This window comes from Poecilia reticulata, chromosome 6 (genome assembly GCF_904066995.2).
Source record: "Poecilia reticulata chromosome 6, P_reticulata-male-v2, whole genome shotgun sequence".
Lineage (NCBI taxonomy): Eukaryota > Metazoa > Chordata > Actinopteri > Cyprinodontiformes > Poeciliidae > Poecilia > Poecilia reticulata.
In genome coordinates this window covers 1011323-1027056 of record NC_088835.1, presented here as the reverse complement: position 1 = coordinate 1027056, position 15734 = coordinate 1011323, and the positions used below count along the sequence as shown (strand labels likewise).

The 15734-nt window shown below is 38.1% G+C and overlaps 1 protein-coding gene across 6 annotated transcripts in view; it reads right to left on the bottom strand.

Moving 5' to 3' along the window:
- cttnbp2 (cortactin binding protein 2) overlaps window positions 1-15734 on the bottom strand; it is a 93098-nt gene that overhangs the window by 36635 nt on the left and 40729 nt on the right. For all 6 annotated transcript variants that reach the window (XM_081607600.1, XM_081607599.1, XM_081607601.1 and 3 more), the window contains exon 3: window positions 5256-5486. In XM_081607600.1, the coding sequence (XP_081463726.1) occupies window positions 5256-5486 (231 nt within the window). The remainder of the gene's footprint in view (window positions 1-5255; window positions 5487-15734) is intronic.

Genomic DNA, 15734 nt, shown 5'->3' with positions numbered 1-15734 from the left:
TGCCTGCTGCTAGCATGTGGTTGTTCTAAATTAGCAGTTCTCAACGTGGGCGGTACCGCTGCCCATGGGGCGTTCAGAGGACGGCATGGGGCGCTGGTGAACATTTTTAAAAAAGGGAGTGCGCTGGGATGCCTTGGGGGGTGTTTGGTCGAAGGTAAACTTTACACCTTAAATGCACAATAATGCCAGTTTAGACTTTAAGCAACTTGGTAAAACTGTATTGTGTAACATTAACACATGCTTGGCTGCAACTGTATCGATGGCAGCTCTTCTTCTATTCAGTGTTTGTTAGCTTCTTGGCGCAGCTCCGTTCTCCTGCTACTGGTAGCTAAAATCACAATACCCTCGCTGTGTATCCCTCTGAAAAATGAACCCATTTAAATAAAGAAATAAAGAAATCCCTCCATGGGTGATACCTCGATAGAGGGCATTCATTTTATAGCATTAACACGGTGCTGTAAGTGGTCCGGTATGAAACGGGGGTGATAGAACAACATAGCACTTTTAAATTTCAATAATCAGAATGAAGAAATTGTTTCCGTTGTTTTAAAAGGTTTATGTCAGTCTGCCTTTTCCCCGGTCGGTTCCCGACCGCCCTGCATCTTAGGGGCTTAAAAAAAAGACAAGCACATTGCGCAAAACTCTGAAACAGGAGAAGTGGGACATAAAACGGAGCGAAGAACTAGATGTGAATTATGGCATAAAAACAGAATCCGACGTTGAACAGTGAAAAAATCAACACATGATGTGAAACATATGACGATTAGGCGGCGCAGCAGGTGATGAGATTACTGATGATGAGCGTCAATAAATGATAAAATAAATCTAGCAACAGGAAACTGACAAACACTGAAGAGAAGAAGAGTTATGATTAATGTAGTTACAGTTCTATCCATGTTTTAATGTTGCAGAACTCAGTCGTTATAGATCAAATAGATAAAAGTTTAAACTGGCATGTTGTTCATCTTTTATCTGGTCATTTTGTGGCATATTTAACAGCTAGAAAATGGAAAAGAATAAGAATATTTTTTCCACTCTGATTGGCTGCTGTTAGGCCTACCAATTTTAACTTGAATGTTCATTAAATTTTCTTAGACACCTGTGAAAATAATTTCTATTCCCATGACTTTTTTGTTCTCTGGGAAATGATTTTTGATGATAAATACAGAAACAAGCATAAAAATCAAAACATTTACAATAGTGATAGTAATATTAATGATAAAATAATAGTCAGTGCAAAGTAGCCTGCAAATTCTTTGATGGGGGCGGCGAGGGACCTGGATAAAGGCCAGGGGGGCGCTGGCCCAAAAAAGGTTGAGAAACACTGTTCTAAATGAAAATTGGTGCGTTCTTCTTTTGATTTACAATTTTGACTTCTAATGATTCACTTCCTGCTAGAGAGCCCTCTGGTGGTTGAAGAAAAATCCACAGAAAAGCCACATCGGGCTACAATCCGCATGGTTCAAAGCTTAGGAAAAAAGTAGCAACTTATAGTCGGAATATACGGTACCGTAGGTGAAATTGAATAATTTCCACGGCACACCTGACAACCACTCACGGCACACTAGTGTGCTGCGGAACAGTGGTTGAAAAACACTGACCTAGACAGCATTTTTCCACAGTAATGGATTGTTTATATTATGACTGTCCCTTTGTGAATTTAAAGAAAAACTAAGAATACATTTTTCTTAGTTTAACTAGAATATGACCAAATGGTCTGATTTCTGTTGTCTTTTCCTGAGTCAGAAAAGGACAGAGAAAAACAGACCCAAAAAGTTGCCCAATTTATTTAAATATGTTTCTTTTTTACTTTTACTTCAATAAATCATCCTTGACTATGTGTTATTTCAGAGAGCAATACATCTTAGTAGATGAAATTGCTCAGCGATAAATCATAGTGGAAGTGCAGGAGGGTCTCTGAAGGTGGCAGAGAGCTCTGAAGGTGTTGGAGTAGCTCTGCTGTGCTTCTTCTAAAATGGGTTTTCCTCCTGATTGATTTTTCAAGTTTTCTTCTGGATTTGAAAACTATGAAGTTGGAAGAATTTTTAGTTTCTTTTTATTACTGGACCTGTTTGTAGCCGTTATAAGACAGATTTTTTGTTTCTACATCTCAGAAGTTAAAACAAATCCCTGAACTTTGATCTGCTCAATGGAGATGAGGAATATTTTATTGTTAAAAACAAGTGTGGGAAAGGATTTGAGGAAAATATCCCATCTAAATTCTGACGTGGAACATGTTAACCAAGAAAAAAATCAATAAGAAGCTCACAGTTTGGCAAAATTGTAGCTGTGATTTTTTTGTTTAAGAGGCTCTTCCTCTGACTTCATTCATGGAAAACGTGCTGCACATGACGGCCTACTTTCTGCTGCCTGTGACCTTTTGGATAATTCAACAGCGTTCTCACAGGCAGACAGCAAGAATAAAAAGGGATGGGGGATTTAAAGATAGAATGGGCAATGCTGCAGAAATTTGTTCTACCCAGCAACCAGAGAATCCCTCTGAGAAAGACAATACTGGCTCTTTTCGCAGCTTTGGCTGGGTGCTGGTATGACTGGTCAGTTCAAAAGTCTCAGGAAGGAATATACATCCCAGTTTAGTGACACTCAGATCGGCTTGAAGATTTTTTTTTTTCTGATTGTTTCTACATTTACACACTTTGACAAAAAAAAATAAAATCTGCCTTATTGCTATGTAGACATTATTTCTAGTGTTTTTATAAGGGTGTAAGGACATTTTGTGGTTTTTAATTATAAAAAGCTTCAATGTTTCTTGTCCAAAGGGAAGTCCATGTCATGTTGCAGTCAGTAAGTTTTACTTCACTGTGTGAAGAACATCAGCTATGATGACCCCCAGATACAAAGGTCAGTGCTAAAATTTGAATTATTTACAAACTGAATTGTTTAATTCTTGCCTTAAATCCTAGACATGACAGGTTATCAAATTGCTGAACTGTCCAGGCACATTTCTTCAGCTCCCTGCACATAAGCTACCTAGAATCATGCAAGTCATCAACTGTTTTATTGCAGTGCTGTTTTATGGGTTTTATGGGACTTTTCAAGGCTTTGGAACCTTGAAAAGTCCCACATTAGGATATTTATTCTCTATTACCTCTCACATTATTACGCTAAGATGCATAAGCAACAGCATAGAGTAAATTGCTTAAGTGAGTTCACAGAAAAGGAGCTTTGATGAATGTTAGCGTTACTTATGTTCAAATAATAATGTAGTTCAAGTTCGTCTGGGTTTGTCAGAAGCATCAGCAGACCAGTTGGTTGATCACATGACAGCTTTTACTTTTAATACATACTGTAGTTTGTGTTTTGAAAAAATATTGACTTGTTCTTGTGAAGCAAATATCATGTATTGACTAGACGCAGGATTCATTACACCTCTGATTTTTGCTGGACAGTTTCTAGTATTTTACTATGTTGAAGTTTAAAAAGGTTATCATTCCAAAATTGATACATTTTCCATCACATTTTTCTGAAAGCTTAAAAAGAATCCATCTGAGTGACCCAGAGAACAGCAAGAGTGAGAGACAAAACAACAGAGGGAGCTGAGGGAAATATGGCAGAGCCTCTCCTGACATCTGGCTGCTCAGTTAATCAGGACTGCATTCTGTAATCCAGCACAGGCCCATGACAAACACACTCTGGCTTATGTGGACACGGCCGGCAAAATCAGAACTGAAATGAAGCTTGTAGGAAAATCTACAACAATATTCCAGCATTTGCCAAATATATACAAGCAGACAGGTATTTATACAGTTGTCCTCTTCTGGAAGACACATTTAAATCATGAAAATAGAAATGTAAGTTGTTGCCAAAGATAACTCAACTGTCTTCCACTTGTGTCAGTGTTAAATCTTACATTTATTTACCTTTATTTAAAATGGCAGCAGATTCACTCCGGTTAAATGAAAGGCATACAAACAGCTCATAAATAATACACTTTGTGAAATGCGTTCACTCTTTTTTTCCTACGGTTGCAGCAGAGAAATGGTTTGTTGTGGTGGTCAAACACAAAGAGAAGAAATTAAGGTTATCACTTACAATCAAATGACTGCCAGCCAGTTGAGGCGGCTGGATTTGTTTTCTGGCACTATCGCTCAGACTAAAGGCTACTTGGAGTGAGGAAGTATCCATTTGTTCCAGCCTCAGCACCATTAAGGATCAAAAACTGAAAAGCATGAATAGTGGTGCACCTGGTAGCTAAAATCACGATACCCTCACTGTGTATCCCTCTGAAAACTGAACCCATTTAAATAAAGAAATCCCTACATGGGTGATACCACAATAGAGGATGTTCATTTTATAGCGTTAACTGTTAACTGTTACTGCTGTAACTGGTCCGGTATGAAACGGTGGTGATAGAACAATACTTTTAAATTTCAATAATCAGAATACCGGAATTGTTTCCATTGTTTTAAAAGGTTTATGTCAGTCTGCCTTTTCCCCATCGATACGCTTCCCGACCGCCCTGCACCTTAGGGGGTTAAAAAAAGAAAAAGACGCGTACATTGCGCAAAACTCTGAAACAGCAGAAGCGGGACATAAAACGGAGCGACGAACTAGATGTGAATTATGGCATAAAAACAGAGAATCCGACGCTGAACAGTGAAAAAATCAACACATGATGTGAAACACATCATGGCAATTATGTGATGATGAGTGAAAATTACTGACAGTGAGCGTCAATAAATGATCAAATAAATCTACCAACAGGAAAGAAACTAAAGTGGACATAGCAATAAACCAAGAGAGGATAAAACTAATCGAATGAAACTAAATGGAAATGAATGAAGAACAAAATGCAAGAATAAACCAAGAAAGTAAAGTAAATACAGAGGAATAAACTGGTATGGCAAGATCTTTCTAGACTTTAAAAAACCAAATATTTTAAGTCAATTCAGCTTGGGATCAGTATCGATCGATACTAAACCTCTGATATCGATATAATAATTGGTCTCGGAAATGGAAAAATGGATCAGTTCATCTCTAACTATGATGTTGAAGACTGGATAGGTTGAAGAAATTAGATGGCTTAGAAGGGTTTACAGATGAGATGATAACAGTTCCTTTCATCTTGCTTTGCTGTTTTCTAGACATTAGATCAGAGTTAGCTGGACTGATCAAGTGAGGGAGGGCCAACAATGAATGAGAGATGATTACAGCATGCAGGTTGGGCACCAACTCAGTTTGGAACCGATGCTGAATGAACTGAAATGTTACCCACTGATCAACAGATTTCTTACCCTCTTCTGGCGGCTCTCAGCAGCAGCCAGCTGGGCTGACATGCGCTCCTGCATTTTCCTGCAGTGGGCCATGACAGCCTCCAGGACGGAGATGGGGCTGGACCCCAGTGGCCGCCGTTCTTTGTCCCCCCCAGGGACTCTGCAGTCAAAGTCTCTCTGAAGCGCCAGAAAGGGGTCAGTCAGGGTATAGTGGCCGTATCGGTCTTGGAGGAACACCTCCTTCCTCTGAGCCTGAGAAAGACAAAAAGCAAAAGGGCTGTTTTATATTCTCATGTTGTGAATGATAAAGTCACATGGATTCTGTTCTCACCCTAGTTATAGAATTACATTTCACACCTTTTTAACTTTGAAAACAAAAGAGGAAAAACAGCACTGCATTGAATTAAAACATTTCTTAAAAAAAAAAAACAGGCATAAATGTACTGAATTACATGCATATTTGATAACACTTGTTGTAAAAACAACTATTTTAATTTGTTCAGTCAGTGCAATTAGGAGTAGAACAGCCAATGTAAAATATAAATAATAAAAAAACTGAAAGTGACAAAAACAATGGATTAGCCATCTTGATCAAACATGAAAAAATAAACAAACCTTCTTTCAAATGGTTCAGAAAGTGGTTAGGAATTTTAAATATATTATAAAAATAAATAATAAAACATGATGTCTTGATCTCAAAGCATAGAAATAAACTGAATAGATTCGCCTTATGGATCAGGCAAAATTTTCACCGATGCCCAATGTGTAAAATTTTTTCAATATCAGAACTGATACTGATTTTAATATCGGATTGGTGCATCTCTACTAGCGATTGACTGCTTTGGGAACTTCAAAATTAAAGATTGACCAGTAAAAATGTCCAACCTTGTTCTGGCATCATTCATGGACTAGATGTAGAACTCTACTCACCAACCATTTCATATGTATACAAATTTTACGGTGGATATTTAAGGTTACACTCCAAATTGTTTTTGCACTTACAGTAAAATATTCCACATTGTATACAGAGTTAGACAATATGTCAATCAGGAATTAAATATAGTGTGTTTTTCCACATGCAATGACTAAAATGACCCTTTTGTTACCACTGAGCATAATTTCCATCCCCACTTGCATGTAATTACCCAGAAGCTCAGTTTCTCTTAGTGCTCCTGAACTCATCACCCACATCTTGCCCCAGCACTGTGGAAAATTTGAGTAACACGGTGAGAACCATAAAGAGGACAAAAAAGGTACAAAGGTTGAAGTGTTAACTGTTGAATTATTTGACAAATTTTGTTAGGAGTGTTGGTGTTGGGTCAGAACCAACTATTTTAATTTCCAAAGTTTTTCATGGGGAAGGATGTACAGACCAATACTGCACACAATGCAGTGGAAACATTAGTAAAACCCGGTCAAGGTGAAAGTTGTTAAAGCTTTCTGCATCAGCAAAGGAAACCATTTGTTTAAAAACGTTCAGTTTTAAGTCAGTTTTTCTATTTGCTAAATGCCAAAATAGTGAGAAAGGCAATTTTTAATACTCTCTTCAAAGTCAAAACATTAAATACATTAAGATTAATATACTATTTAATCAATTTGGGACATTTTATATAGTGTATTTAAACTTCTGGTTTGAACTGTCGGTTGTTAGTCTTTTTTTGTGTAAAAGACAAAAGACACAATATTGCCTTAAACTGTTATTGCAAAGGTCATTGCTGCACAAAATTAAAGACCAATATTTAATTGGTGTATCTCTAATAAAATCTTCATTATTTGTTTCAGGACGTTGTTCAGAATCCAAAATAAACAATAAAGGCAGAGTGACGGTACAAATTGTCTGGCATACTTCTACTTAACCACTTTAGGTCCTAATTCCATCATCCCCATCAGAACCAGCCCAGACTTCTTGTCAGCCCCATTTCTGAGCCCGTTCGGTCACAAACGTGGTGCTGTGGCGTCAGAACCACCCAGAACTGCTGGGAGCCCGTTTGCCCTCCTCATCCCAGAAGCAACACAGAACACATGCGCTCTCAGGTTACAGAAACACACAGAGGCCGGCTGGGGAAAAAACAAGCAGGGTTCTGAGCTAACCAGCTACATTCAACAAGGATCTGGTGAAATTACAAAGTAAGATTGGTCAAAGTTTCTGAGCACGTGTTCATGAAAGTTACGGCTCAAAATGTTTAACAGAAACTGTTTATTAGATGGAAAACCATAAACATTACTGTGCTTTGGTTGTTATTGCAGTTTTTCTATGTGCTGTGTGAAGCACTATTAAGGATTAACAAAACAATAAGTTGAGTCTAAATATTAACCCTTTCATGCATAGTGGTCACTACAGTGGACAGCTATCTAAAAGCCATTTTCTTGTGCTGCTTGTGGATTTTTATGTTATAAATGCACACAGACCACTGAAGTGGACACAAATGCATCATAAAATACACTATCAACTACTGGACGTCAGCTGCAAATGCAAGAAATTATTTTTGTAAAATTCAATATGGTCGACAAACAAAAAAGCATGCCAACCAACCCGGTCCCTCCTACTGTAGACGACTCTTGCAGGTAAAAAACAAATATTGTGACATCAGATAACCCCTAAAGAACAACACTACTGATGTATTTTTCAAATAACAACTTTGTATTTGGAGAAAATTACAATTGATCACCTAAAAAAAAATAATAATAATAATTAAAAAAAAGTTTTGCAAACTTTTTTTTCCTACCTTTTCTTATGCCTTAAGAAAATGAAAAAAAAGAAAAAAATCCTGATACATTCATGCATGAAAAGGGTTAAACTGATGTAAGTCGGGCTGCAACTAGTGACTATCTTAGTTATCAATTAATAGGACATAAAATTGGCACGTTCTGAAGATTTTTCACTTAAGCCTTTTTTTATATATAGAAAATTAGAAGCACATTTAAAGGTGCAAGTAAACAAATTAATTCAATTATTACAATAAAATTAATTACATTTTTTAAAGAAAATAAAATTATATTGCTTAAGATTTAATAACAGCATTCCTGTGAGGAAGGAAAGGACAGGTCTGCAGCTAGAAAACATACACCTAACTAACCCATTAACATATTCAGTCATCTGACTTGACATCAACACAGTATACGGCTGATCGGTTGATTATTTTTCATATTAACCCATTAATAAATGGACAGCAAAAGGTGCCTAATATGAGCTCTTTTTATTATATTTTTTAAGAATTTGAATTGGGTAAAGTTAAACTATTTACATTCTATTTCACATTATTTATAGCTTCTAATTTCAGCTTCTGCTGGCCTCAAGTCAACCTTTTTGAGAATATTGGCCTTATAACGACTCCAACTATTCCCTGTAATTTGGCGGTCAAATAATACGTGAACATAAGAGAAACTCTTTGTGGCTGGAGTGGAGCAGCTGCACAGAGACCAAACCCATTACCTTAAATGGTCTCAAGGGGTTTAATGACTCGAAAAACACACAGCAGCCATTTAAGCTGGGTGAAGAAAATACCTCCATCAACAAAATTACTGTTCAATTTCCTTTTATTTTGTAGTTCAACGCAGTTGTGAATAAAACTGTTTTCACCCCAAAGTTTGTATTCCTGTATTTGCAGCCTTTGACGGGTGAGGAAAGAAAGATTTTCCAACTGGATGAATATGAGATGGGATGTTAATGAGAGAAAGACAAAGAGCCAGACGTTTCTAAGCCAGGTTGAGATGCCTGGCCAAACAAGGAGATCTAGGTTGGAGAGCTGAATACTAACCCATAAATGAGCACATGAACACAGAGTAAAGTGTGAAGATTAATGGTGAAAGCTAAAACAGTTGTTGACACTGAGGGCCGAGTGTGGGTCAGACAATGTAAACACAACCACGGAGGATTTGTTAGGAGGCTGGGAGCATGGAGGACAGGACAGGGAGGAAAAACACAGAGACTTGTTGGAATCTTTGAGGGAGGGATGTAAGACTTAAACTAAAATTTGTTGTAATTAAAAAAAAAAAGCCAAACAACCACCTGGAACAACGTATCAACACTTCAGTGAAAAATTCACATCTTCAAGTTTCATCATCAACCGTTTTTCGAGCAATTTCACTCTAATAAATAAGGACTAAGACAGTACTAGTACACATTTTGTCATGTAACAACTACAAACTTTAAGGTATTCTATTGAAAACAAGACTAAAGGTTGACTACCTTGGTGAAACATGTCAAAATAAACTGCAACAAACCTTTCAAATATTTCAGAAAGTGTAGTTAGGAATTATATATTTAATGTGAAATAAACAAACCACGACGTCGCTTTGAGCACAAAGCATAGAGTTAGACTGAATAGATCTACTTTTATGGATCGGACACTGAAAAATTCTGATACCCAATCTATAATTTTTTCAATATCAGGACCAATACAGACAGATCGTTGCATCTCTAATTACAGCGATTACCATGGAGGGGCAGAAGAACCCCTTCACGGTAAACGCAAAAGGGTTTACCATGAATAAAGAAACACTTTTCTTTATTCAAAGAGAAAAATGCCAATATTGTAAAATTTATAGATATTATGTTAGGTGACAACAGATTCTAGAGATTCATTTACAGCTAAATTAGCTTGAAATTTCAGTGAAACACTAAATTCTTATACTAGTCTCTGATTTTCATTCTCAACAAAAATATTTACCTACCAGGTTTGAGGGAGTGCTGGGGTGATTACATGCTTGTAACTTTAGAGTATTTACAAGTGCAGCAGCAGAGTCTGAGTGAGACGTCATTATTATTAGCATCAACCTTTACAAGCATGCTGAACCTGGAAGGTGAGAGGGTTCACCGGACCCAAACGGACAGGAGACACTATCAGGAAATGGACTGGCCAATGAGACTCACTGGAGGGAAGCGCCGTAGCAACACATGATGAGAGAAAGAAATGGAGAATGAAGCAGTGCAGACAAAAAACCCAAACAACTTGGGCCAAACAAAGAAAAAAAAAGAGGAAGGTCAAATCAGGGGAGCTGTTACTTTACCAATAAGCTGATCAATATCAGATAGCAGGAACCTCAATGAACTTAAAGGAGAATGGGCCAGAATTCCTTCACAGTCGGACTGAGAACAAGCACTTCAGCTTCCTGCTGTAAAAGGTTTTCTATTAGATTAGAAATCATGGATTCATGGTTATGAGAAATATTGTGCTGTTTTATTATGGTTTGATTCTGTGCCACAGGATCTCGTTATGTCCCTTTCGATGGCTTGCAGTCACCGCATTTCCCTCCGCTAGAGCAATCAATGTGTGCAAAGGGATTTGATTAGACAGCCCGAACGAGACAATTTAAAGGACAGCAGAGGCTTCGGACAGCTGAGCTATGGGGATGGAATGGCATAAATTAAGTTAGGGGGAAAAAGGAAGGAACGGATGCGGAGAGGGTGAAAGGGGTAAAACTATGCTTTGACACATAGAAAGTGAAGATGGGCAGAGCCAAAAATATATAGAAAAGAAGGATGAAGCAGAGATGAAAATGACTGAGAGGTAACAAATGGTGTTCACACAGAGACACACGCTCCCACAGTTATGCAACATGTTGATGGTTCATATTGCTACGGAGGCTGAAAAGCATCAAGAAGTTCTCCAGAAACTGTGCAGTCATTCATGTCTCATACAAAAAAAAAATCAATCATGTTATATTAAATGTAAAATGGTTCCATATCCCTAAGCCTGTCACAATAGGCTACTAATCAATTGAATGCATAATAAACAATTAACAATTAAAAAATAATTATTTTTTGAAGGTCACTTTTGCTTACAGAGACTTCATAGTCTCATTTTTAATCACATTCATGTCAACCATCAGTTGTGTATGGTTTTATTTCCTTTTTTATTTGTTGTTTTTGGTTGTTGAGTTTTATTTAAGATATTTAAAGGGGCAGTATGTGTAAAATTGATTGTTTTGAGCTTTGCACCATGTTATAATTTTACTCCCTCATCAAAAACACACCTGGAGTCGCTACTTCTCAGTGCAACGCTGGTAAAAACGTTGTTAAAGGGTTAATAGAGGAGCCATGTTGTGATCACATCCTGAAGGCAGAGTTTCACAATGAGTAGTTATTAAAGAGACAGAGGCCCAATTTCAAGGAGTTAAATTACAAAATAAAATGTCTTTTAAGCCATGTTTAATATATTCAACATATATATTTGGTATATTCTTTACCTTTATATTAGTGGAAAATTGTATGAAAACAACAATTTTATCATTTATCGCAGTAATTTCTGGAACAATTAATCATCCTGCAAAATTTGTTATCATGACAGACCTATGTATCATATTAACACTGCTCGTCTTTGTAATCCAGTTGGAAAGCAATATGCGTTGATGTCTCCAGACTATTTATACTTTACACAGTGGCATCAAGTCTGAATCTGCTTTCTCCGTTCATCCGGAGATGCTTCAGAGTGGGAGGAGGGGGCGGTGGGTCATGAAGGCTCGCCGCCCCCAGGCGTCAGGCTGACAGCAGTGAGAAACCAGGCCAAAGTTATATAAGCAGCCCAGCAGAAGAGGCTGACAATGATTGGCTCTGGGGTTTTCATCACTCTAGTTGAAGTGAGATTGAGCTTCATAGGTCAGCTGAACATTTGGCTCATGAAGGTTGTGCATTTGAACAATCAGATTTAGCAGAATCAGACATTCCTTTATGTTTGTCCTGCATTACTAGGCAGACCCATGATGGAACCCTAATCCGTGACTTCTTCCATGGAGAGGCAGCTTTTCCACAAATGTTTTATGAGCTCATCTGACAAACCTCTATGAAAGTTTCATTAGGCTTCTGATGCTCTCTCAGACATCTACAGAAACACCCCCCACACACGCTTACACTCACACATACACATATAAATATGCAAACAATTTAAAGCAATAGAAACGCTGGTTCATATTTTATTAATGCAACTTGTCTATTCTGATTTACTAAAGACCCTGATTGAATAAAATCAATCAAACAATTAAGATTCCATCTCCAGATATCCTTTTTGCAGTGTAACACTGCCCTGGCACATGTAGGTAACCAGTTTCTCCATATGATATGCCTGAACAGCTTTGATAGAAAAATAAAATGTAGAAAATCTTAATATTGATTAATCCAGTGTTAAATTTCCTGTTACTATAAGGGTGTTCCGGTAGACTCAGTTTGATAGGAAACTTACAACATTTGTTTCATTTTCAGCTGCTGCGATTCTCTAACATGCTGCACAGTGTCAAACGTACCAAACTCTTTGAGCAACCTGTTCCCCTCCTCACCTGTGGTGGCGCTGAACCAAGAACCAGTGAAGGAAACAACACAAAAATCTCTGAGGAAGATATTGAGCACAACTTCCTTCCTCATAAATTGTAAATAAAAAGTGGGGTGGCATCAGATTTTATGGTTTGTAGGATTTCTCCTTTTCTTTTGGCAAAAGACCACAAGCCATTTCTCCCACTAGCGCTAGACTCACATTTGTTTTACCAAGAATGCCTTGTACTATAGTCTGCTTCCTGTTTTTTATAGTGGTCTCTGGTCCACTTGAGGTTAACATGTTCATTCAAGTTCACTTCAACCGAACCGAGACCTAGGTTTTAGGTGGGCCAGAATGTGCTATTTTGGTCCGCATCAGAGTTTGATTACATGTTCACACCTCCCCAAACAAACCAGACTTTCAGGCAAAGGAACTACAGTTCAAGTTCAATTAAAGTTTATTAAACATGGCTGGTGTGAATACACCCTTATTTTCTTGCGTGTTGAAAAAAAAATCTTTGTTCTTTGTAATTTTCTTTGTCATTGTCTCTTTTCAACAGAAAAAGGCCTTAAAATAGAATTGTCAAGAATTGGGAAATAATTTCTATGTTCCTTTGTCCAAGGACAGCTGAGTTTTTGTTTTTGTTTGTTTTTTTCTCCAAAATAAATAAACAATCAAGGATAAGCAGTCCATCACCCTGTTACGATGGAAAGATTAATTTGTTGACTGCAGAATATTTCATAGTAGTTAGATGTCCCGCCGAACATGTCATGACACTATAACTCCCTGGGTGGCCATCCCACTCTTTCAGAATCCCTACTCCACTGGCCATCCCTTCCCCATTCCCGTCCCCATCCCATCCCACACAGGAAATCAAGTTGGTGAGTAGATGGAAGTAGATTCCCTGCATAAGTTACAAACTGAAACCCGGTTGGTTGGGAACGGAACAACAAAAGGCATAAATCACAGAAACCAAAAACACTCCCTGTGTACAGCAAGGAGCTGTAGTAGTTGGAATCTCCTCTTGGAGTATATAGCTCCAGCTTTACAACTAAAAACAGTTTAGTTTAGGCGTTGACATTTTGTTTTGTCTGCCTGGCTCTCTGGCTTGCAGCACCCTGTGCCTTCTCTAGGGGAAACTAAATGTTTTAAAGTTGGACGCGGTTCTGCTCTGGTGTTTGCAGGTATCGTTTGCTCTGTTTGTTCAGTTGTTCAAACTTGGTGAGTTCTGTGATTTTTAAGTGAAGTGTGTGATATCAGAGGAGCTCTTGGACACGAGCCCTGGGCCTTTACTGGGCCTTTTCCCTTTCATCTCTGTTGATAAAAGCTGATGGCAACACACACAGAGAATTCAGTGTGTTTTGAGTGCTTACAAGGGCTGATGATAGGTGTGTGTTGTTTTTCTTTGTAATTATTTGAGCACTGTGTTATTCATACATGGCAGAAGCTTGAAATTGTTCTCTATAGAATTATAGGTTCTCCAGCCTTGGGTTAAGTTGGATATAAACAGCTGACATCAGAGACGTTGACATGTAAGGACATGAGTGCTCTGTAAATTGTCACACACATTGTAACTAATGAGCACTATCATGTCTGTCAAAGGGTCATTTTGTGCTTTTGCCCACAGAGACTGTGGGGGTTTAATTGTCCAGCAAGCCTGTGTTGGTCTACTGCGGTATTAGGGACATAAATAGTAACCGAGGAGCTGAATACCCGGAGCAGACTCTTTTACTCCAGCTAGAAGACATTCTATAGTCCCCAGATTTTTTTCCACTGTTTTATTTAGACAACAAGGACAGTCTTCTTTGTGGTTTGTAATTTATTTTGTTTGGACAATGTCCAGTTGGCTCAACCAGAGCTCTCACAGCATCACAGAATTCATAAAAAGTTGTTTCATTATAACGTGTTGAATCCATAGCTCTTCTGTTAAATCGCAGACTATAATTTTCTCAAAACCCTGCACAAGTAGCCTCTCCCGAGTAGGTGGGTCTTGTTCCAACACCTGAATAAAACGCTGACGTCTCTTCTGATAGCTGATAGACGATAAGCGCTAGTGCCATGGCTGAATTATGAAAATATCTCATGAATCTGTTTACATTCTTTGCTGCCATTATTTCTAATGACTTATCGGGTGAACACGCTTATTTGTGTGAGATTTTGATTTCATTCTTATTTACCAGAAACACTGCAATTGCGGAATATTTATTTTTTGATATTAGCAAATATTATAGACAAATATTTATATTTATTTATAATTATAGACAAATATTTTCATATACATGTAATGGAAACGCAGCTAATGATGCCAATATCTGACCCAATCTTCCCCTTCCGACAATCTTAAGGACGCCTTTAAGATCTTTAGCAAGATGACACTAAAGGTAATTTTCTGAGATGTTCCTGCTGTGTGGTAAGTTTAAGAGTGATCTGGTCTGCTGATAAGGAAAACTGAGGATATTCAACATGTTTATTGTCTTGGCCCGATATTGCACTACTTCTTCAGGGGTGTCCTGAGTATGTCAGTATCCTTGTTTTACAATTTTTAAATAGAGCTGAGGAGCAGGTGTAGCAGGGTAGAAATCATAGAGTTCTATCAATATTCTCTTTTGTTACGATTAAAGAGTTTCTGGTCAAATCAGGTTAGTTGGATTCATTGGTGGATATTTTTTAGCTGACCTATGAATAAAGCAATCCTAAAGATTCAGTTGACCTACAAATATGACATTTGACAGAGCATGACAGTTGTTCTAGTTTTACTCAATCAGTGGCCTGTAGGAAACAGCAAGGCTTCTTCATATGTAGTAGAGTCACATGACAGCATTAAGTAGGTCTCTGTGCTCATCATCCCCAAGAGGATTCCTTATCTTTAAGCTGTAGGCCTTTTACTTAGTAGATAACACCACTATCAAAGTGTGTAGAGTGTGCATGTATTGGAGTTTTCTACTGCTCCATTTGTACTTTGGTATAATATCATGTGTGTTTGAGTAATTGTATCTGTCTGTTATGTGTGTGTGTTTACGGCAGGCACCCCCACAGAGTAGCCATACGCACGACACAGGCAGGTCGGCAGGGAAGTGTCAGAGCAGCAGCCTCCATGCCAGAGGGGCACATGCAGGACAAACGCAGGACACCAAACCCCCGAACTCATCACCGGTGCGCCATCCCTAGTGTCAAACCCCCAAGCCACTCACTTTGCTGGCAAGGTGCCCAGGCAAGCCCCAGTGCAGTCATTGGCAAACCAAAGAAATTATGA